Source organism: Labrus bergylta, chromosome 10 (genome assembly GCF_963930695.1).
Source record: "Labrus bergylta chromosome 10, fLabBer1.1, whole genome shotgun sequence".
NCBI lineage: Eukaryota > Metazoa > Chordata > Actinopteri > Labriformes > Labridae > Labrus > Labrus bergylta.
The window spans coordinates 16,786,883-16,811,515 of record NC_089204.1 but is presented as its reverse complement, the minus strand read 5'-3'; the positions used below and the strand labels follow the sequence as shown (position 1 = coordinate 16,811,515).

Here is a 24,633-nt window from a genome sequence, read left to right as displayed (position 1 = left end):
GTAATAATAATTGGTCAATATATTAATGATTTTTTAATTTATTGCATGTGCTAAAAGGCGGACAAACAGTGGAGAGAGGTACAAAGCAAAGCTTATCAGCTGCTAGCTTTAATAAGCATGGCAACATTAAAATGGTATTGTTTTTCTAATCTCACTTTAACAGTCAGGTATGAGAAGACAGTTAAACTCTGCTATATTTCAATTACTGAAGAGAAAAAAAAGCCATTTAGTTTTGAATGTCTATGCTTAACAATCATGAATTATTATAAATAATTGAGAGACAGAGAGGTACATGTCACATTGTAATTTTTTTACACATCAGCTTTATTTCTTCAGTACATACTGTATTTGAAAAAAAAAATCTCTGTGGATGTAAAGAACACAACATTTTATTCTGTAGTTAAAGAAGCTCGAGATATCCAGGACATTAACATCTTACTACATGTCAATATTGATCTTTATTTGGTGTATCTGGAGTATTACGTTTTCAGTGGAGATTTCTGCAGTTTGACGAATATGCAACTTTATTCCTCAGCTGACAAGACAATCAGAATTGTCCAGATTTGAACATTTTTAACAAATGCAATATTCTTTTGAGGATAAAGTGCTCATATTCCACACTAACTTTCATTTTTATTTGATCAAAGCCAAAAGTGAGACCCTCCCCTCTGACTCTTGTAGCCACCCTATGAGTCCATTCATCCATCCTGCGGTCTGATCAGGTAATTAGTCCACTCCCACACTACCAGATGGTGCGTTTGACACCTGCCCAGATTGAACGTTTGGTCCCGTGTGCGGCTCGTACATCGCCCCAGTTCAGCTTCGTGTCTGGGATCTCGTCTACAGGCTCAGGGTCTGCTTGTGCTCCGTCTTTAGGACTCGCAATCACCACGGGCAGCAGGCCTCGCTGTGACTGGAATTCGACGACGTGGAGTTTCCTATTCTCTGCGAGAGTCTGGTGAGTTTCCTGGAGGAAGAAGGGATTGAGGAAGAAGTGTGTTAAATCTTTAATGTGTTTTTAGAAAGGCATCATTCTAATTTAGATTGTCTTGTTTCTAAATTCAAAAACCTGAAAATAGTTGTAGCAAATAAAACTCATTTCTGAACACTGTACCTCTAAAGATCCCTCCCACTGCGACTATATGTCCCTACCTGATTGGCTAATCCAGTGAAGAGAGCCCTGGTGATGTTAAGTAGATTGACTGATCCGTCCACTTTGCAGTACATATCCTGAATGCCGATCAGCCTGCACAGCGTGATGACCGCCCGGTGACAGTGCAGACCATAACCTGCAGAGACAATCAAACACATACATTCACATGAGGATATCATCTTGTTTGAGCACTGCAATATAAAGAGAAGACATTTTAAATGTGGTTTAATATTATTCATATCAAATATGCTGGAGTGATTTCCAGACATTTTGCAAATACACAAGATATCATGAGAAATAGGAGAAACATTATATTAAGTGTCTCAAGACACATTTTTACGAGTCTGTGTTTTTTTAATCTAGGTTTTCTGGGGAAAAAAATCAGTGTAATTTGCTCTAACAAGGTATCAAAATAGATCAATTTGTGTATAAAATAATCAGATCTTAATCAAGGAGCAGCAAAAAGAAAATTTAAAAAAGTTTCAAGTGAAAACTAACAAACTGCGTGTATTGATACTATTTTAGGTTTCATTGAAATGTTTACTAGAACTTTTCAGTTAAAAAAAAGGCCCTCATTTAGTGGGACACCAGATTTTCTTAAATTAATTTATCCGTGTTATCATTGCTCAGCAGGTTAAGAGTTGAAATCGTCAATTTTTTTGAAACCAGAAACCTATTCCCAACACATACAAATTTTCCAACACATTTTATAGAAAGACAAAATATGGGATAGGATAGGATAATAGTTTTCTTGATCCCTAGAGGGGAGATTCAGCACGTTATCTGTGTTCATGCAATTATTTTAAGTACTGATATCAGTTTCATGAGTCTTCAAATCCGTCTCTTTGAAACGAACTGAAAACAAAACTGTGAAACATAGAGCTACCTTCATTTCTATCATCTCAAAGTATTTATCTTCCATCAACCCAGATGAACTAAGTCATACCAGTGTCCTTCAGCATGAACAGATCACATGCCTAACAGAATGAAGACGCACCTTCGTTTTGTTTCTTCAAGCGGAGTGTTGTTCTCTTGAACTTGGACTCGATGTCGTGATAAACTGTTGGAGAGAAAAACAACAGTGACTAATACACACCCGCTGGATGTTACGCAGGAAAAACAGCTCCACTGATACGAAATAAACAGACACAATGAATCCATCTTTTGTTGTGCTTCTCTTCTCCTGTTCTCCCTTAGGTGTTGTGTTTCTCTACCTGCCCACCAGATGTCCCTCCACATGGCAGAGCGCCCCCCCCCTCCCCCCGCTGCAGCAGCACTAGCAGCTGTGGATCATTAGTTATTCAGACACACACGCCCTGAGAAGGAGCTGCCAGCCGCTGAATGAAGAGTTAGAAAACTGGAAAACTCTTTGGCTTTGGGGCTAAAATGTTATGTTTCCTTGAATCATCTTGCTGGCTGCTTTCCCTGCATCCTCTCCACATCCAGTTAGAATGTGATACACTTAATGAATTACGTTTTGTATCTGAATACAGCGCCAACCACAAAGTCAAAGCACATTCAAATAACCAAATTTTTATTTTTTTAACTCCCACACTTATAAACTTATATAAAAGGTCCAATCATGCTGCTGCATTCAGACTTATTCTCATTCATTCTAGCTTCATATTATATCTACTTTATATCACTGAAGCTTCCTTTATATTCAGCAGTCATACTGGTGCCAACAACAAGGACAACAGAAAACAACTGGAAGCTAAGCAGAGCTCAAACATCTGTCAGACATGAGCGACTGTCAAACGTACAAACCCGCAGCCTCCCGAGTATCTATCTATTTGTTTTGACATGCGTAGTGGCCAAGACAACCAGATGTTTGATGTTCAGACCAACACGTCAAACAATTGTACAGAAAAACTGTTAATCATCCTGTGGAAGGGGTCCCAGATCTGGACTCCCATCAGAACCATGAATGTGAGTGGCCTGCAGAAAAACTGAAAAATTGCGTTTCAGCCTCCCTTTGTAAAATCATACCAACTGTAAATGAGGCGTTGGCTTCATTGAGTGTGCAACAAAGGAGAAAAATATAACCTAATGGCTGTAAGATGTGTCACAAAATGTAAAATAACCGTTGGCTCATGGCTGTTCAGACAGCCTGCAGATGGTCCCGTAGTGAGAGCTGGCATGTAGAAGGACATGAACCTGCAGAAATGTAATATACCACAGCTTTGAGCTCAAACGGGGTGGAAAGACAGCCCACCACACACACACACACACACTCACACAGAGACACTTCTCAATTGGTGTTGGGCCAAAAAAAGGAAGCTAACTTTCTCCTCTGTTGGGTGCAGTGGAGGCTGATGATGACTCACACACATTAACATTTCTGGCTTTGCTCTCCAGCAGCAGAAGAAGCCAAATGAGGCTGTACAATAGGAAAGCACATAAGTGCTAATTAACTCTCGTAGCTTTATGCAAAAACACATTTATTATACATCATCCTGCTCGTACGAGTGCTTGCAGGCGTAAACCAGAGGACGGTGCTGGAGAAGAGGGGAGAGGAAAGACGATGATGATCGGAGGAAAAGATTCTGGAGAGGTAGGAAGGGTGTAAACCAGAGCAGTGAAATATCAGAGATGTGAAGTAGGAGATGCTTGTTTTCTAGCTGTTCTGATTCTGGAAGTTAATTCCCTTTCATATTTGTCATCATGAATGAGGTTATCTGACTGATAGTTGGAGCACTTTCGCAGCTCAGATCTGTACAGGAGTCTCAGACTGTATAGACGCCAAAAACGCATCATTATCTAGAAAAGAACAAAAGCATATTTCTTAAGATAACAAGACATTTTGAGATTACAATGTAAGTTATTTTTTAATATCAATTCACCAACAAAAAAAAACTTGACCAAAACCAATAGTTTGCTCTGATTTCAGCATTTGAGATGACTATCATGGGGTGGCAGTAGCTCGGCCTGTAGGGACCTGAGTTGGAAAATGGAGGATCACCTGTTCAAGTCCAAAAGCGGAGTCAGTTCACTTCCTGAGCATTGCTGATGTTCCCTCAGGAGCGCTCGCTATGGGCGGCCCCCTCACACTAACATTTCTACCCTAGTTCATGGGCATAAGATTCTGTTTGTGCATATGTGTGTATTTCAGTCCAATAAAAAAAACAGACAAAACCTAATTCCTCTGACAAAGCTTAAATCATTAAAAACTGGTGGCTGTTAAATCTTTAGGACTGTTAGGTTATCCAGTACAATCTCAGGTTTTGTGTTCAAAAGGTTGAAGACCATTTTCAAAGAGAAACACTGAGACACCTTGAGAAGAGTTAAGGAGACAAGTACTTACTGGTTCTGTTGTTGTATCGCTCTATGTAGTACAGGTAGTGGATGGCTCTGTTCTTGGCCTATAGATGAGACACAAACACAAAAACAGAAAGTTGGATTTTTTTAAAATTACAATTAAAATTTCTATTAAACTGTCGCCTTAAACACATTATATCATTATTAACCTTTGAAGTCAAATTTCATTATCAGCAGGAGTACTAATGTGATGAAGCTAGGCAGGAATAAATAATCCAATATAAAGACATTTTTAGAGCTGTGTTATAGATCGTGATTCTCTCACACAACAGAATACTGGCGAAAAGTTTCTGCATGAATCTTGTGATAATGATCAGGCAGAAGATTTTAAATCTGGAGAGTTTTCCTTCCACTACAGAAGCCGGAATGGGAACAAATGTCAGTTTATTTGAAATGATCCAATATAGGTGATGCAACAGAGAACATCTTTAAAGCAGGCTTCAGATGAAACAAAGTGTCCAATTATTGTCTAAATGCAATAAAAGTGCTGCGACATTCAAATTAGAGGTGGGCTATATGGGAAAAATATCATATCACAATTTTTTTTTTTTTTTGCAAAATCACAATCACGATCACGATTTTTTTCATACTGATCTTTAGACAAATTAGTAAATTACTGACCAGTTCAACCAAACTTATTTCCCTGTATAATGTTTTTAAATGCACAAAAACTGTGCTGACAAGTTCAGTCTATTTGAAAAACATCTTTGTAGGAGGTCTCACCCAGAACATCTTTAGCAACAGAAATGTCTTTCCCTCAATCGATCAATATTTATGCACAATTTGAAGGTTTTCCTCACCACTTTGAAATTATGATTTAGTTATGTGTCCTCTTTTTATGTTCATCAGGAACACGCAGTGATGCATTCATTTAAAAACATTTAGACTTTGAGTTCTTGTGTTTCTGTTCTATTTTAGCCCTGCAGAGTTCCTACAGCTGTAGCTTCATACAGGCTCTGCAGCCTTTTTTTTTTTTTTTCCATGACATCACTGGACTAACTTCAGTTTAGTTTATATAATCAAACATAAAAGACTGGAGAGACTGTGAACGTTTTTCCGGCTCGTTAAAAGGTTTCTTGTGTCGCTATCTGAGATGTAAATTTAACTATGCAAACTATGCGAATAAGTTAACTGTTGTTCACAGCGTGTCGGTTTGAGAAAATATCAGAACATTTGCATATAACTGGGATGGAGTTGTTTTTGTTTTTGTTTTTCTTGTTTTGTTTTGTTTTGACCGCTGCGGAGCAAAAAAGGAGGGGGGGAGACGCGTCTGTGTCGGAGCATAAACTGTAGCATGATAGAATAAACACATTAGCCCGGTTCTATGATCTCCCTGCTTTGGCAGATGGTCCGCAAGTTAAAATCCTTCACGATCTAATCTCGTCATGTCGCCCACCACTAATTCAAATCTAAAACATTTCACACTTTGATGGTATACTTGGTGGGAACCATTATGCTCTTTGGTTTAAACTTCGAAGAAGAGGAACTATGTAGTCTTACCTTCCTCATAGCTGTCATTCTGTCTGCTGCTTTGCCCAACGCGAAACCTGGAGGAGGGAGACAAGTAATGTGTGTTCTCCTTCAAACGCTGTTCAATTAATGCTACAGGTATTGAGCCTATATGAAAACTGAAACATGATGGCATTATAAACAAAGCAGCGCTAATGGACTGCAATGAGAGGTTTCAGAATACGAGGAGCTTTAACACTGTCATAAACTTTTCTATACTTTTCCTCATCTACACAGACTGACAATTGGCCAAGCTATATTTCACATATTGCAAAAATGCAGACACATTTTATTTCAGATTCAGGTAATTTTTTTTTTTCTTCCAATTGATAAATCTCTAGTGATTTTAATCCCAGAGTCTTGTCCCTTTTTTGTAGTCATACCTGCAGCTCCATTCCCGTTTCCCACAGCCACCAGGCAGCTGACAGACCTCTTCCTGCCCTCCTTGGCCGTCATGTTGAACACACTCTTCATCTGCAAAATAACAAGAATCCAACAACGTCACATGAGAAGGAGTGATGTTATTCTGTCAAGGACAGAAGAGTGCAGAAGATAATCCCAACAACCATGAAGTGTGAGTTTAATCTGCTGAAGTTTTGAAACTACTTGTTAAAGCTGTGCTGGTGCTGTGTGAGTGTCAGGGTCTGTGCTGTCAACGCAGACGTGACTTTTATCGATCTGTTAAGTAAACACAGCACACAGTCATCCATCACACAGATGCAACAATGTTGTGCTGATCATCTACTTGCAATATCAGTCTACAAGCACCAGGGGGCAACGTTGATACACCACAGAGTCAAAAAAGGAAAGGGACTGAAAAAGAGGGAAGAGGAGTAAAGAGTTTACCAGAGGGGGAAAACGAGAGGAGATACATAGGTCAAAATAATGAAAAGGGCAGATTTGAGGAGAGAGGGGGAACAAAAACATGAGCTGTTCACTAAATAATGAGAGAGAGAGAGAGAGAGAGAGAGAGAGAGAGAGAGAGAGAGAGAGAGAGAGAGAGAGAGAGAGAGAGAGAGAGAGAGAGAGAGAGAGAGAGAGAGAGAATATGAAGGGATGCTATGAGAAAAAAAAGGTATTGAGGTAGAATAGAAAAAAAGGAGGAATAAGTAGAAAGGAGGCAAAGGAGGAAAAGAGTTAAGCATGTAAAAGGAAACAAGGTTTTTTTTGCTTTCAGGAAAAGCAGTGATTTATGTGAGGGAATGATTCAAGTAGGAAAAGGCAGTACAAAGAGGACAGGAGAGGAAAGACGAGAAATAGCAAACAAGAAAAGTAAAAAGCCAAAAAGAAAGAGGATGAAACAGAATTGACAGAAAAGGAGGGAAAAATTGAAGGGCACACAGCAGACAGTGAAAGCTCTGTGTCACAGGCAATGCACATGTGTCTGTTTGACCATGCACAAATGTGTACGCAGTATGAATGTGTGAGAGAGAGAGACTGTGAAAAGACTGTGTACCATTGACTTGCATGTGTGTTGTTTAGAGAAGAGATGAAGAAACTGCTGATGTCTAAAACAGCCTTTAAAAAACCACACAGACAGATATACAAATGTTCACACGAAGGCACACACGCAAGATTGCGGTTGCTAAGTTACTAATTCACCACAGTTTCAAAAACCCAGAGTGAGTGGAGCTGCTGAAAGACACTTTGACAAATAAAGTATCCAGTTGTACTGATGACTTAATTAAACTGAGTTAATTAAGATAATTAGAAAACTTTTTGAAATATTTGCATTCCCTACGTTTCCATCACATACTGTTTTATGAATGAAAAATCCAATGTTATTGTAATTTTAGGGAATTTAAGGTTACTGTGATTTTTCATTTGAACATTTTCAACTACAAGAATCGATGATCTATGTTCTGGCAGGTGGGATGGGGGTCTGGTATAACGACGGCAATCTAAACTCAGATCCAGGTGTGCCATGTGTCTGTGTCTCCCTGCCACATGTTGTCTATAGGCTGACTGTGCAGGGAACCATCAGCAGTCTTTTGGGGACATGTCTCAGCCAGTAGGACCCTTCAGTTCACCTTAACACTGTTATCCACGCCAGAGAGCCCAAGTGGCAGAGCAAGTGTTGAATTTCAGCTGAGGCAACTTCAAAGTGAAGATGTGCCTCCAGCCTCTCTTCGTTATGTAACACACACCTCAGTACAGGAGTTTTAATTTAACTGGAGGGCCGCAGCGGAAGGATTCAGGTCAGGAAAGCAGCAAACACCAAAAACACTGAGAACATAACCCCGCCAGCCAGGACACACATTCACATGTGGCGAGGTGCCTCTGCTGGGTCAGAACAGTTTTACACAAACCTGACACATTTTAAAAACCTTACTCTACTGCATGCATGCACACAATGCTGTTTGTGAAGTATACACTACAGTTACTACAAGTTATGTGATTGGACATACAGAGCACAACAGCACTTAGAGCTGAACGTTATTCATCACTCCAGCTTCTTTTTATGATCTAAATCTGAAACTGTCTGTGTACATATACTGTAACATTTACATTTAATGTCATTGTTTACATGCAATGATATATTTATTTATTTAACAACATTTTAATGAAATAATGATTCATACAGCATAAGCGGTGTTAGGTCGTAGTAAACAGACAACGAATGCTTATCTGTTGATGTTAGTTTTACTGATATGTGCCAATTGTAAAACTGTTGTATAAAATGTTTACATCATTCAGGGTTTGCACTAGGGCTGCACGATATTGGGAAAAAATGACATTGCAATATTTTTGTTTCCTGCGATATATATTGCGATATTTTTTTTAAGTTTACTGCTCCCTGAAATGATGATTACAGACTCTCACCTGTTTGCCTCTGTCTCTCTCTGCCTCTGTGAACACTATTTGCGTTTGCAGAGTCTTAATCATGTTGATCATGTACGTTAATTATTGATATCGATCTATAATATTTCCTGCAAGTGATTCTTCTCACATCAGGTTAGACTTTTTAATAACGCGCTCATGCACTGAAGTTCCATCATTTAAGTTTCCCTCCGCGACCAAATAATATTACGGGGATATTTATATTTATATATATATTATATGTTAACATGCTGCGCCCCTCCAGCCTGCGCGTGTGAGGGAGAGAGAGACACACAGCGGGAGCGTGCACATACATACAGGCTGAGCAGACGCGCAATGGCTCACAGAGTTTGTCCTCCTCCGGCGTTTTGCCTTTTTTGTAGGCTTGAGTAATCAGTTGAGATGTGAAACAATGAAAAATAATGTTTAGAGACATTTCTAGAACAAGCACAATGCATTTCATGAAGATGGTCCGCCTTGGAAAGAGAAAAAGGGCGATTTCTGCAGGAAGCAAAGCAAACTTTAAGCAACGGATTACTTCGACATTAAACTACGACTGTTTCCAGTTTGGTGGGAAGGAGGACGTGAAATAAACAATAAAATGGGCTATCAGAAGATCGAAGCTTAGACCTCAAAAACAAAATCGAGAGCCCGTTCTGACTGAAGACAAAGTTGAACGCACAGATCTGGAGGCCGCTGCCTTTAACTCCGAAAGTGTTAAATATAGCCCCTTATGTGATGTTAACTATAAGCAAACTGTCAGATTATCAAAATCCCTGCTCCTCTCCGCTCACATTCACCGCTCCCTCTCTCTCAGCCAACTGGCGCTCCTGTAATTATCGTTTATGACAGATTCACAGCGATGCTGATATTCAGCCGTCCCTCCATTTTCTCATTTGGTACTACTTAAGTGTACAGTAATTACACTATGCCCTGTATGTGTTTTAGCACACACACATGTTGCTGTCACACTGTTACAGCAGGCCAATAAAAGAAGATTTCTTTCCAAGCAAGTGTTATCATGTCAAATTCACCTCTCCTGCAAAGATCCGGACTAGCTGATTCTCTTACACTGCATTATTTCTCATGTTTTAATGTAGCTTGCAGCTACTGGCCGTCAGTTTCTATTAGAGGTGTGTGTGTGTGTGTAAGTGTCTGCAGTGATGTTGAGCTTTTGGCTTTATGTCCATGATTTTAGCTAAAGATGCAGCAGTTTTTGGCAGAGCAGCATTAGCAGCAGAGCAGATGGGCTGAGTTTTTCTGCACCGGATGAGCGACAGCATGGTGGTGGGAGGACGCTCTCACTTCTGTTTCATCTCTTATTTTCTCAATCTGTTGCTGCACATCTCTCTATCTGTATCTGTATCTATATGCTGCAGTGCAGGGGAGGAGTTCTCAGCACATGGAAGCAGAAGGCACAAAACTCCACCAACACTGACCTACTGATGCGCAACTACACACTATTTTCTACACACATTTCATCAATTCTAGCTGCACCAAACATATTCTTAAGACCCACACTGGTATTATTGTGCTTTTTCCAGTGATCACAACCTCAGGGTGAAAAGCTCAAAAGCTGTCAAAATTAGGGCTCGACCTTTGGGATTATTTGGTCCGATATCGATATAGATACCGATATATCGGCCGATATCTTTCTTAGAACTATGTTCGATCTGTAGAGATAGATAGATATAGATATACACATTTATTGTGTTGATCTCTCAAATGCAGTTATAAAACACTTGTGGAAAATATATATAACGAAGACAAGATGGTTACTCAACTGGAAACTGTAGCGTACGTGCATCACTGCTTGATACTCTGAGTCATAATACTTGTTGTAATCCAAATTGCACCCTCTACTGGTGAAAGAGAACTATTAGGGTAATACAATGAAACTCAAATTTTTGAGTGGTGAATAAATCTAGTAATACCGGCACATATCTGGGAGAAAAGTAGCGGATACCGATAGTAAATGGATAAGATAATATTGGCCGATATTATCGGCTGGCTGATCAATCGGTCGGTCTCTAGTTAAAATCCTGTGCTGCTCTTTTCCTTGATGCAAGTCTCATAGGCAATCTGAAACTTCTTAATGGGACTGATTCAACTGATTAGCAACTGAAAAGGAAAAATCCTTTATTTACCAAAAAAATATTTAAAATGTTTTCTTTAAAAAGTTCCTATGCGAACCCTTCCTCTGATAAATGACGTGTTCATAAACAGCAGCATTTTTGGCACAGGAAGCTCCTGTATGTTTTTTCCTGATTAGCATAGAGAAAACACCCTGATAATGCATATATAAAGGGCTTGAGACTGAAGGATGGGACTGTGTGCACACGGCACAATCACAGAAGTCACACTGGATCTCAAAGATAAGACGAGAGATGACCGAGTATGCCAAAATGAAAATCTTCAAACAATTGCATACTGGACGAAAATTTCCAATTACTTAAGTAGATCTAAAGTGGAAGTAGGGCTAATTAAAGTAGTTGATACTAATATACACTACAAACGGATAAATAGCTTATTTCACTAGTTCAGACAGCGCTGTCAGCAGAGACGATGTTCATCATGCTCTTATCAGGAAAGGACACACAACAGATGAAGTAACAAAGAAAGTTCAATTTGGGGGCCTCAAATAACTGGAAACAGGAGAAACACTGACCATAGCTCACTTTCTTTTTTTCAAAATCATGACAATTTGACAGAAACCTACATTTTTTCTAAAAGCGGACACTGTAAAATGATGGAACAGCTGAAAAATAAATCCAACCCTGCACATTTTTCTGCACATGCTGTAAAAACTATAAGAGTGATCTCCTGCAATTGACAGTCAATTAAAGTGGGTATACTAACTTCATATGCATCAGCTCTCCTTGTAGTTTTAACAGCTCTATATTGTTTTTATTAAAAACATCTTTGTTGTAAACTTTAAAAGGTGTTTTTGTGTGCAATTAGGCTTCATTTTTGAAGCGTCTACAAGCTACCATCAAAACAACCATAAATAATGCTTTAAACAAATTGATCCAGCTCTATTAGTACCTTTCACTTTAGAGATTACATTTTTTTGTACGTGCCCCTGTGAGCCCCGCTCGGCTGTTCAAAGATTTAATCCAATTGAAAGTTCTTCCCAAAAAGTTGTTCTCATGCAGCTCGCTGTCTGTTTACTCTTCAGTGAGAGAGAGGAGAAAAAAAAAGCCAAAAACCCCTGTTCTGACACTGACAACGGTCCATCTCTGTTAATGAAATCACTGAGTCCGCTCCAAGTGGCTGCTGTAGCTGGAGAGAGGCCATGAACATAACTTTTCCGTCTGACGCTCTAACTCTCCTCCTATTCTCTCGCTCTGTCGTCCCTCGCCCTCTTAAAGTTAGACTGATTACACTTCTGTCTGAGACAAGGACAGAGACGTGCAGACTGAACCCCATGACATTTCTAAGGCTGTTGTTTGTTATACGTTTGTATTATATTTAATTATTCATTATGGCTCTTTTGATCTTTCTCTTTATTTTACTCAAGTGCTCACACGGCACATCTAAAACTGCGGACATTTTTTAACACTTGAAGGAGAACATAACAAACATGATGCTGCTAACCTGTTAGAAAACAGTTATTAACACACTGAGTCTTAATGTCACCACCACAATGACATATGCATGTTTTGTAAATGTTTAGGCTGCATTAGGCTTAATTTTCTGTGCGGGATCAAAGCACATATTTATACAATAACTTTGTTATAAAGAGAGACGATGGGCGACACACACTTTCATAGTGCTAGTGCAGCTACTCCTGGAAACCTTATTTTTCCCCCCCTATGTGTCGCTAAACAGAAATAATCACTAGCACCATCCAAACACTGTGTTTAAGTTCTTTCATTTATACAGATCATTGATTGTTGTGGGCAGAGAGTCTTAGTCACATGTTTTTAAGTGAATAGGAAATGTCACTTTTCAAGCTGCGTTAACCAGCCTGTTTTTTTAACATCAAGTAAATGTAATGAAACTGTAGACATTAGCTTTTTAATACCTGATACTACCTTTGGAGATTTAAAAACTGACATCAAATACCACAAATAATGATATATGATTATTATATGTTGTTGCACAAACTGAGGCAGTTAGCACTCCTGCCTCAGAACAGAAAGGCACTTTTTGTTTGCTTTCCCTCAACAGGTTTGTCACAATGTAAGTACCAGTAACTGTTTCAATTATTAAGTGTAATAATTGGAGTTTAGCACACAATAGTGTCCTGTAGCAACAAAAGGCTCTCTATAATTATTGTGGACGACTAAAGCAAAGTTTTGAAAAATTCTAAGTCACACTTTATTCTTTGGGATTGTGCAAAGTTTTCAAGAGTCCGTCTGGGTCGACAAAGTCAAAGAGCAAATGTCTACGCAGTCTACAGACCCTGAGAATGTTTTTCAGACTGAAATGTGTCCAAAGCACAAGATTTGAATGCTGTTATGTGATTAAAACTTGATTTATAAAAAGGCCACTAATGTTTGAATTCCTATTCTTCCACATAAAAGGTATATCAAAGACTTTATTTTGAAAAGCTCACAAGTGCAAATCATGGTTAAGAAGAGAAACCTCTATGAAACTCAATCCTGATCAGTGTGAAGGGGACAATGTATCTTGAGTTTATTTTTATTATGAACTTCTGTGATTCATTCTAAAGTGTCTGTTGCTTCAGTCACATTGGACTTTTTATCTGTTGTTTCCCTACTGCTCACCTTTCTCTTCACTTGACTTTAAGATGAACATACTCTCAAAACTTTTCCTCCACCTCTCTCACTCTTTGTCTCCCACTCACCCTCCCTCCCTCTCCCCCTCCCTCTTTCTCCTGTTGGACTTGTTCACTAATGGCATGCTGTCGTCATCGTCCTTGGAGACAAGCCTTTTATTCCAGTAAGCCTTTTTCATTTCATTAGTTCTGAATTTATAGTGCACTACATCCTCCCACACACACACACACTGATATATTTATAGAAGGAGATGGCACCATAAAAGCGTCCGTCAGTTTCCAGGGGGAAGCCTAATGTCTGTGACACACCTCTTATTTATGCGGAGGAGAGGGCTGGGGAAGACTATCAATGTGACACACAAACACTATCTTATACAGTATGTGCACGGATAGTGTATGTGCCCGATGTACAGAATATGTATTTGACCAAGCTTGTGTAAATACGTATTCATGTTAATCAATGTGTGTGTGTGTGTGTGTGTGTGTGTGTGTGTGTGTGTGACCTTGTTATATTACCCCCATTAGTGCTAATTGAAGTAAGTTAAAATACAGAGAAACGGAAAGAGAATCTAAATGAACAGAGTCTGTCCATACAGCTTATCTTATGCACACGTTACCTGTTCAACTCATCTGTCAAAGAATTTCAGTTTGGAGTTGGGGCTATGATAATTCTGCCAGAGATCTGGCGGCCCAACCACGGGACCCTTGCCGAGCACGAGGTGTGTCCTTAACACGTACGATTGTGTACACAACAGCTGTGTGTATGTAGAACTCATGCAGCACATTGTTTGAAAACTGTAGTTTCTGTAAGAACTATTTTTATGCACTGTATTTCCATATTATTTGATAAAATAAATTATTTTCCTCTCTTTCGCACTCTTAGCTCTTAAATTGCACCTCATTTGGCCAATCACCAGCTTCCATTCACTGTTCCCAGTCTATATCAGCCAATTGCTCGCGCCTGTGCTGATGACTGACGGTCATTGTAGCCAATGAGATTCTGGATAAGTGAATATGCTGCTTCAATCAATACCTTGCATCCTGAAAGCAAGAAGACAGTTTTTTTTTTTTTTTAAGCCAAACTCACTACGTCCAGTGACTAAATCCTGCGTTATATCAGCTGCAGTTCACAATTCTGAAACTACAGATCGTTAGCTTTTAAGAGGCAATATTTGTGCTTGTATTATATACTGTTCGAGAATAGCATGAACTACAGTTTTGCACTTTAAAAATTAGTCAAATCTAATGAGTCGAGTATTCAAACTACTAAGTGTAAACTTATTAAACATGTCTTTTTCTCTTCAGGTCAAAACAGGCGTGTACGGCTTCCTTACTGTACAAATCAGATTTGAACAGAATATAACGTCAGTATTCTCTTCTTTGACAACACGTCCTTGCATGCGACTGCTCTTGGATTAATTCAAATGTCTTAGGTGTTTTGTCTTTGAAGAACAACACAATTTTGTTCTTATCTGCACTGTAAAGTACAAGTTTGAATGACAATAAAGAAAGTCTAAGTCTAACTTGCACTGATTTATCACTGGACGTCTACAAATACAGGTGAAAAACAGAACATCTTAACAACCATCCCATCTCTTCACACTGCAGCAGCGAAAATGACCTGACATTTAATGCTCAACCGCAGCTATCCTCGCTCGACACATTTGCCTCCAATACCGTCCATGTGCACACGCAACACTGGGTTTTCCACCATTTTGATTTTCCTGAAAACAGTTTTTCCCTTTCAGGCGTTCTGCATTCTCCTTTGCAATCTGTTTGAGTTAGTGCTGTGATTCTCACTGACAGGGTCATGAACCGCTATTGATCCGTGCGACATTGTAGTGAAGATGTTTTCTGACAAGAACGGATCTCTTAGTCACTACCTCTGTCTGATGCTGACGAGTCGATAAATAATCTGCTGCCCAACGTGGCGGATTAAAGTTAGCTCCTTTTTGATTGAAAGTAATTTGTTTTCTGTCAAAATAAATGAAGATGGTTTTGAGATTTGAGTCAGGGTTTTTGGTTCTCTCAAATACAGTCCAACTACTTTTGTGCACTGAGGAATCATTTTGTTACATTCATGAAGATCACGTCTCACTGACTATAAAGCAGAGTTCTCCCGTACCATGCCGAGGGTGTCTGCATATATTACAGGACGCATTTCATACATGCAGCCTCTGCTTCAGCTGTACTCTCACTTTGAGTAAACACAGTTGAATATCCAGTGTCCATACATTCAGAAAAGCAAAGTGTGTAGGGTGGAGTCACGGACTGGTGTTTAGTTGTAACCCTATTTCTTAGAGATCCAAATGAAACTCAAAGAAATATTTCTACAAAAAACAGCTGTGGACTACTCAAGTTCCTTTGTTTGTGTCAGTTTGTGGTTTGTTCCTTCACTCACCTCAATGACGCGGGAATCAAACTCGTCATAAGTCTCTGTGGAGAAAGAAAGAGATAAAAGGAACTTTTACACACAAACACATTTTGGCAGAAACAGAAACACACACAAACACTTTAAACTGATGAAACCAGGCTCCTGCAAGTGTTCAAAAAATAAAATAAAATACCCAGAAGTCCTTGCAGTTGTGTAACAGGTTGACACTTTTCATTGTCAGTGACCTCTGAAGGATGTTTGTCTCCCGGCAGCCGCCTGTTCACTTCTAACCAATTAACAATGAACAAAGGAGAGCTGAGTCGCAGACACAGACAAAGACACACAAACAACAACAACAACAACACACACGCACACACACACACACCTCAGCTGGGACACTAGCCCACCATCTGTGAGGAACTAAACCCAATCAAAGACAACCAACCTAGTTACAGATCTCTGCACAGCACAACCACAAGGTCCAGAGTGTGTTATGTTTGTGTGACTATAAAAAGAGTTTTCCAATAAAGCACAGAGAGCACAAGTGTATGACTCGGTGTGAGGGCTTGTTAGCAGGAAGTATCAAGAATAAATAAGAGAAAAAGAAAGAGGGACACAAACAGTAAGTATCTGAACACAAGAAGAAGAAGAGGGTAAACTACAGAGCCATGTCCGTCATCGGTCAGCAGTTTGAGCTAAATGTTCTGAACTCAGCCGGTCAGCAAGGAGCAAAGTTTAAACGGGTAATGAGTCTTGGAACGGGTGCTCCATCAGTGAATCAGGACGCATTAACAAGAGATGTTGCTCGGGGTTGGTAATGAAGAGTTGATTAGACCGGAGATGAACCTTCAGACTTCAGAGAACATTTTAAATTACAGCATTAGATCCAGCTCTTAAACACAAACTCCTGTTACAGACTCTCCTGTCACAAGTGGTGCGAACACTTACCTATTTCAATTTGTTCCAGTGTTCGTAGCATGCTTACACGTTCACGTAGAAGAAGTTTAAGAGTTGTAACTACACTGATATCTCAGAAATTCCTCCCGTAAAGCCCAAAATGAAGTATTGGCTAAAAATGAGTGCAGTCAAGTGTAGACCAGTACCAAACTATCACAGCAATCATCCAGGGGTTGAACCCAGCTGTCTGACATTGCAGTCATATGAACCAAACTGAATTTCTAACATATGGTAGAGAAACAGGTGCCGTCATTTGGGCTCTTTTGCCAAGAAACAAAAGAGTGTGCGGGAGGAAAGAGACAGATGAAAGGAGTTGATAGAGGGGAGACCAAAGGAGGAAATTACTGGATGTGACTTTCCTCACATCCAGTCAGAAGCCAAGGGCCTGACAAAAGACAAAGAAACGATGTGAAAATAGAAAGTGTGGGGTGTTGTTGTTGATGAAGGTAACTAAATGAAGAGAGAAAGAGAGACAGAGAATAACAAGTGCTAGACAGAATGAGGAATGCTCGAGAAAAGAAGAAGAGAAAGAAGGTCGGACAGAAAGAGAAGAGAGAGAGAGAGATGTTTTTCTAAATTAGGAAATCGTCCTACTTGACAGTTTGGTCACATAATCATCTTCATCAGACCTAATGGGACAACTTCAAGCCGGCCACTTCTCCTATTCTCTCTCCCTCACACAGGGCAGCTTCTACCCTTATTATTCCTCCATTGCTTCATCCATCGTTTCTTTTTTTCGTTATGAAGTCATGTACCGCTGGACTGAGATCTTTAAATCCTGCTCAAGTGTTATAAACACACAACGCCAACATCACTGACATGTTTGGGCACTGTTTTCAAATGTGGTTCACCTCCGTTGGGTCCGGGGTCCGGGGAGCCCAGGCTGATGCCCCCCATGGAGTGTCCTGTCCATCCTCTTTCCCTCTTCACCCTCATCTTCCGCTTCTTCTCCCACTCATCCCTCTGACGCACTGCAGAGAGACACAAACATCCAAAGTCAGAACAGGAAATTGACTTCAAGAGCCCGACATGATTTGTCATTGTCAAATTAACTGCGTTATTACTTCTAACAAATGAAATCACAACGGAGGCAAATAAGCTGGTTTTATGTTGCTGCTCCTATACCCACATTCAAAGGTTTCCTGTGGAGTTATTGACCTCTATTAGTGCTAAAGAGCTGATTTTCTACGAGTGAGTCAAGATATGCGGAAAAGTACAAAAAAAAAAAAAAGGGAAGAAGCAGCCTGCACAGCACACATGGATTTAAATAACGCTGCTTTTGAGATGCTTTAAAATCTTGCTTTTATAAATATGTTATGATGAAAATACGCAATCAGTTCTTTTGTTAAACCTCAAGGAAACCAGTGTTTGTTACACTCATTTAAAACCAGGGCTGTACGATATTGGGAAAAAAACTGACATTGCAATATTTTTGTTTCCTGCGATATATATTGCGATATTTTTTAAAGTTTACTGCTCCCTGAAATGATGATTACAGACTCTCACCTGTTTGCCTCTGTCTCTCTCGGCCTCTGTGAACACTATTTGCGTTTGCAAAGAGTCTTAATCATGTATGTTAATTATTGATATTGATCTATAATATTTCCTGCAAGTGATTCTTCTCACATCAGGTTAGACTTTTTAATAACGCGCTCATGCACTGAAGTTCCATCATTTAAGTTTCCCTCCGCGACCAAATAATATTACGGGGATATTTATATTTATATATATATTATATGTTAACATGCTGCGCCCCTCCAGCCTGCGCGCGAGAGAGAGACACACAGCGGGAGCGCGCACATACATACAGGCTGAGCAGACGCGCAATGGCTCACAGAGTTTGTCCTCCTCCGGTAAAGTAATGTTTAGAGACATTTCTAGAACAAGCACAATGCATTTCGTGAAGATGAGCCGCCTTGGAAAGAGAAAAAGGGCGATTTCTGCAGGAAGCAAAGTAAACTTTAAGCAACGGATTACTTCTACATTAAACTACGACTGTTTCCTCATGAAATCGTAAGGAGTGGGAAGGAGGACGTGAAATAAACAATAAAATGGGCTATCAGAAGATCGAAGCTTAGACCTCAAAAACAAAATCGAGAGCCCGTTCTGACTGAAGACAAAGTTGAACGCACAGATCTGGAGGCCGCTGCCTTTAACTCCGAAAGTGTTAAATATAGCCCCTTATGTGATGTTAACTATAAGCAAACTGTCACATTATCAAAATCCCTGCTCCTCTCCGCTCACATTCACCGCTCCCTCTCTCTCAGTCACTCGACCACTCACGCTGCACGTCGCTCTGCCCGACCCTGATAACAGCAGGTGAGATGACAGAGCGCTGAGAAGGTGCTCTAACTATGCGAGTTGTTGCATGTAATGTGGAAAAATAAATAAAATATGGATGCTCATTTAGATATTATTAATGTGAATGGGCGCAGACAGGCTACATAAACTTAACTTGAAAGGCTCAAATATATTGTTTGGCTCCAGACAGATTTTTTTTCTCTTCACATCGCATGTCCTTGCTGTTTGACTATTGCGCATGCGCACATCGCGATGAAGATCCTGAAACGATATTTTGTGCAGCCCTAATTTAAACACTACTTTTCTTTGTTTTCACGACACCTTGTATGAGAGTTTTTTTAGGGTGCGGTGTTCATGGAATCTTACCCAGTTCAGCTTGCACCTCCTGCTGCTCACTCTCCCCTCTTCGACTCACGATCTGGAGACTCCCGTCCCTCAGCACTGGAACGTTAAGACCAGGCCACAGATATCCTCCGCGGCCTGTGGGTTATAGTCAAAAGAAAAACACACACAAACACACACAAAATTATATTAACATATGAGAGAAGAAAGGTCAAAGGTATCGTTTATTGTCCCCACAGGGAAATTTGTTTGCAGCTGGAGACATACAAATACATAAACAACACTAATAAATAATCCAAACATCAAGTGCATAAGTACATGAAAGAAGTGTACTTCTTATTTTAAAGCATCCCACAAATGTAGGGCGTTATGGTTGTCATCAGCGTAAAAACATGTAACGTAAATAAACTTTTGCCCAGAAAAATTGTGTTTTCTAGAGGATTTGATATTATTGTTAGAACTGAGCATGGAAGACAAACCAATAACCAAAATATAAGCAGTGGTTTGCATGACAGAAACAAGAAGCATCCCATAATTTACTTGATTCATTTAAATGAAACAGTCTAGGGGACTACCGTCACTGCAGACATATGAGAAACAGACTGACAAGACTGTGACAGAAAGACTTAAACTCAATGAAGTGGGATATTTTATCTCGGGGAAAAAAAAGCGAGAACAACTTGTGAGTCATTTAGTGAATGGTGTCCATTAAGACAGCTGCACACATCTTCAAAGCAAAAAGGAGAAACTTCATCCTTCACAAATAAAATACTGAAAACAATCTGACTGTCATATTTACGGGCTATAAAAAGGTCTGTAAAAAAATGATATTTAGAATTGCTTGACTCTTCATCACATCAAAGTAAAGTCCAGTCAGGACATCTGAGGAGACGATGATGTCATACCTTCTCCTATGATCTGTCCCCTGTTCAGGTCTCTCCTCAGTTTGCGTTTGGTTCTCTTTCCTCGGCCCTTCCTGGCTCCAGCACCCATCTCCGCCAACACACCTCGCCATAACTCTTCAGCCGTCACTGTAAACGCACGAAAACAAATACACATGAACATCGCAGCTCTGAGATGAGTAATCCTGCCCATTTATTATCTATAAGAAAAGGTTGTGCAGACTCTGATGACTGTTAGCGAAAAAAAAAAAAATCAACCACACATATAGGCTTCTTTGTTTATCAAGTGAATTGTTCACTTAAGGGGAGTAAGAGCTAGTGGGTGGCTTTCTGATGTCGCTGAAAATGTGTGACGTTACTCTGCAATCATGGGGACAGAGCACTTTGAATATAACCTTTTCATACACTTACACTTGTTGAAGAAGCTGCCATGCCTGGTTTGCTGCCAGGCTGTCTGGGGAACCAATGGAAGTGCAGGGTTTCTTTGAAGAGAGCCGGCTGAGGCTCGAGTTGCAGCATGGGACACCTGAAGTGCTCCCCCAAAGATACGCAGCGGTGCAGCACCTGATAAGAGAGAAATATCTCATCAGTTATCACATTTTTCATTTCTTACAACCATTTTTTTTTTTTACCTTAATGCCGAAATAAACATGGCACATAATTAATAAAAAAATAAAAAAAATTAAAGTAAGAGATGTCTACATTTCCTACTAAGCTAGGCCACTTTAAACAGGATCAAAAGGTAAAATAAAAATAACTGGAGTGTAAATCAATGCAACCCACAGTTCCATGTTTCAGAGTGTAATGTCTAAAATATGACAATAGTTTTCATTCAGGATGCACAACCACAGCAGCAACTAAAACAGACTGCCAGCCTTCAATCAATTGTTTTCTAAAAAATTTAAAAACTTTACGAGCTATCTGTTATTCATTTATCTCATGTTAGGCAACAAATATTTCAGACTGCATTGTAACTGCAGCTCCATGTAGACATCCCTGACCATGACGTCCCTGCAGCGGTGACAGGCTGGTCCCGGGTCAGTGAAGAGAACTGAGCACTAACAAACACTTACAGCGACACAAATCAAACATGTATACAGTCAACATGCTGCAGTGTAAAATTAAATGTTTCAACGAAGCCGTGGATGAGCAGAAAAGTGAAATAGTTCACCTCCGAGAGTGATGCGGAGGGCACAGCACACCCGTATGGACGCCGCCATATTTGGATTAAGCAGGGTCCTTGAGTGCACAACAAGGCGTCTAAGCTGTGCCTGTTGGAAAATAGAAAAAAAAGACGAACGTTTATAATTTTCTTATGTCTACGAAAGAAAAAAAAGCATTCTGGTTTAGCGGGATCGTAAAATACATTTAATCTATAAATGGCATGATAAAGTATAATTTTTGTAGAAAAAACAATTGTGTCTTGTAAAGCCTACTCCGAAGTGGCTATTACGGTGGCTGAGAAGTGCAAAGCAAAATTACAAAGTGTTAAACATTTTTACAAAATGTGAGACAAATTTAAATTTTGAAAAACATTTTTACATTTTATGAAACAAAATGACAAAACCAAAAAACACGTACTAAGGACAAAACAAATTTCCAAGATGTGAAACACTTTTACAATCGCTGAGAAAAGAGGCAGAACACTTTTACCAGTCCCCCAAACAAATTTACAAACGACATAATCTTGACGGAAAGGGAATGTACCGCGACAAAACAAAACAAGCAAAATTACCCATCACTCGATCAATTCCCGGGTCACTTCCGACATTCGGTACGTTCCCATTTTGTCAAGATTCTGTCGTTTGTAAATTTGTCTCATCGATTGTAAAAGTGTTTCACATCTTGTAAATTGGTTTTATAAAATGTAAATGTGTTTTTCAAAATGTAAATTTGTCTCACATTTGTAATTTTGCTTTGCACTTCCCAGCCACCGTAGAGCTATGCCTCATTAAAAATCCAATTAACAGTCTGCATTGAGACTATTTTTAAAAAAGCTTCAAAAACTTAAAACACGTTATTTTATTCAAAACATGAAATAAATAGAAGTTCCAGAATAACTCCAATGCCCCAAATAGTGGTAGGCTAGTTGAACAATTATATATATATATATTTTTACCCATGGCAATAAAAATGAATTCACGTGACCAATTAAGCGGGCTAGAACATTGTTATAAACAGGCGGAAATGGATGGCCTCGCTTTGCACAACAAACTGAGAAATGTAAGACGGTGGGGCTAACCTGCAACTCACCTTGACAACAGGTAAGCTACAGAAAGTCAGTGTAAAGGTGTATGTAAATTAGAAAAGATGTGTAGGTCTACCTGGCCTATAACTGGTCACCTTGGTAGCGTTTATACTAAAGAAAACGAGGGTGTGTTGTGGATAGGCCCAAACTATTGCTGTGTGGTGGGCACGTGTGACTTTCACAGACAGCTGCAGATAAAATAAAAATTACTTTTGCTTATTTTCAAGTAACCTCATAACAATGACAAGATTGCAAAATTCACAGTAAATGCTATGACAACTTTGGCTCACAGAATATAAATAGCATATAGCCTTTACAATTAAATGTTTTATTTTGTATAAAATAAAAAGTGTATGGCCTTAACAAGTTCTGTTAGGCCTCATTTCCTGTTTAACAATAACCATCTTTAACTCTATTCTGCATACATTGCTTTATAACTGCGCTGGCTGGCACTGCTGACTCACATGTATCATGAACACAGACTTCTGTTTCTTTTTGCTACCTATTATTGCTTTTTTTTTTTTTACTTCAAATTTCATCTACTGGCTCCATTTGATTAATTCATGTATTGACCTTACTGCTTAAGTTTGTAGATGCATGAGTTGGAGCATCATTCGTATAAAACTCACTGAATAACCTCACCATGAATGATGTTTCTGTGTTTCTGAAGAGCTCTCAGATCTCAAAGAAGAAAGGAAAGGAAAAACAAATTAGGGAGATTTTTCTAAGAGGCTGTCTGTTGATTGGCTGCATTCATAAAACTCTCCAGAGTCTTTGTTATCCCGTTTATTTTATTTGATTAATTATTACGTCAAGAGGAGAGGAAACACAATGATTATAACTTGGAGACGAGGCAGGAGAAGGGGGAAGTAAACATTAAAGTGACTGTGTGGGGGAATAAAACCCTGTTTACAGATGGAAATGAAATAAGGCAAGGAGTCAATCATCCACACTGCATTCACTGAATTTGGACAGGAAGGAATCTGCAGGGAGGAATTTTAGTTATTCAGTCTGATATGTCAAACTTTTAAACTGCATGTATCTACATTATATTGAGACTTTCACACTTGCACAAAACCCCTGAAAAACTCTTGATATTTGCAAGAGGAGCTGTATGTGTGAATGCAAACAGCCACATTTTTCACTCTGACTTCATCCAGAGTTTCTCCTGCCAGCCCCTTTGTATTTTTTTTCGCAGAAAGTCCAAGTGTGCTGATGTGATAGCGCAGCAGGATATAACCAGGACAATTCCCCTCTAGGGAGTGGTGACATTTAATACCTGCGATTGGTGCACAACCATGGGCTGTCTGCCTGCGAATGGTAGTATGTATCTCTGTGCAACTGCTGCATTACTTTTCTGTTTGACAGTATTTTCATCTCCCCTCTTTTGTTGACACTGTGATTCTGTCTAGATATTAAAGAAACTATTCAAAAGAAAAAGTTGTCTATTATGAATGAGGACTGTACGACAGCTCGTAAACCCCCTCCTGTCAAAATATTGTGTCTGACAGTGGCAGGTTTTGACCTTAAATAGCTGTGTTCTGTGTTTTTACTGCTATATGCTGGCCCCTCTGTTGCTTAAAGGCTTAATATGCGATTTTTCACACTTAAATATAATAGAAATCAAATATATCCTCTGAAAATAACTCTGTGAGTCATGACTGTCTACAATGGCTGTAACACACGAGTCCCACTGTCTGTGATGTTTTCCGAGCTTTCCGAGCTGTAGCTTCACTTTGTTTACATCGCCAGGACGGCCGGCCGGCTCATCCCATCGCGTATAAAAGTTGTTTAATTGAGGGACTAGAGAAAAGAAGAATAACATACTGTACTCACTGCTTAACTGAATGTCACGTAAGCGTTTCTAGATCACGCTCATTTCGGGTAAATTTACATGAAGTGTGAAGATACGAGCATAATAAAGATAGCTAGCATTAGCATGCTAACACAACAATGCAGCACAAT

General features: G+C 39.5%; 1 protein-coding gene across 1 annotated transcript; it reads right to left on the bottom strand.

The window, feature by feature from the left end:
- Positions 1–295: 295 nt before the first annotated feature.
- Positions 296–21,688, bottom strand: mrps5 (mitochondrial ribosomal protein S5). The gene is made up of 12 exons (XM_020639018.3): positions 21,592–21,688; positions 20,832–20,984; positions 20,424–20,549; positions 19,543–19,656; positions 17,727–17,846; positions 15,946–15,980; positions 6,364–6,454; positions 5,972–6,018; positions 4,458–4,515; positions 2,151–2,213; positions 1,153–1,289; positions 296–967 (listed from the first exon to the last, which is right to left on the bottom strand). Exons 1-12 carry the CDS (start codon positions 21,638–21,640, stop codon positions 743–745), a joined length of 1,218 nt encoding a protein of 405 aa, XP_020494674.1. The 5' UTR covers positions 21,641–21,688; the 3' UTR covers positions 296–742.
- Between the last annotated feature and the right edge of the window lie 2,945 nt (positions 21,689–24,633).

Excerpts from the sequence above, each read along its gene's own strand:
- mrps5 (XM_020639018.3), bottom strand. The coding sequence starts at position 21,640 with ATGGCGGCGTCCATACGGGTGTGCTGTGCCCTCCGCATCACTCTCGGA. Across the intron at positions 20,985-21,591 it reads CCTCCGCATCACTCTCGGAG|GTGCTGCACCGCTGCGTATC; the intron begins GTGAACTATTTC and ends CTCTCTTATCAG. Across the intron at positions 6,455-15,945 it reads TTGATTCCCGCGTCATTGAG|ATGAAGAGTGTGTTCAACAT; the intron begins GTGAGTGAAGGA and ends GTTATTTTGCAG.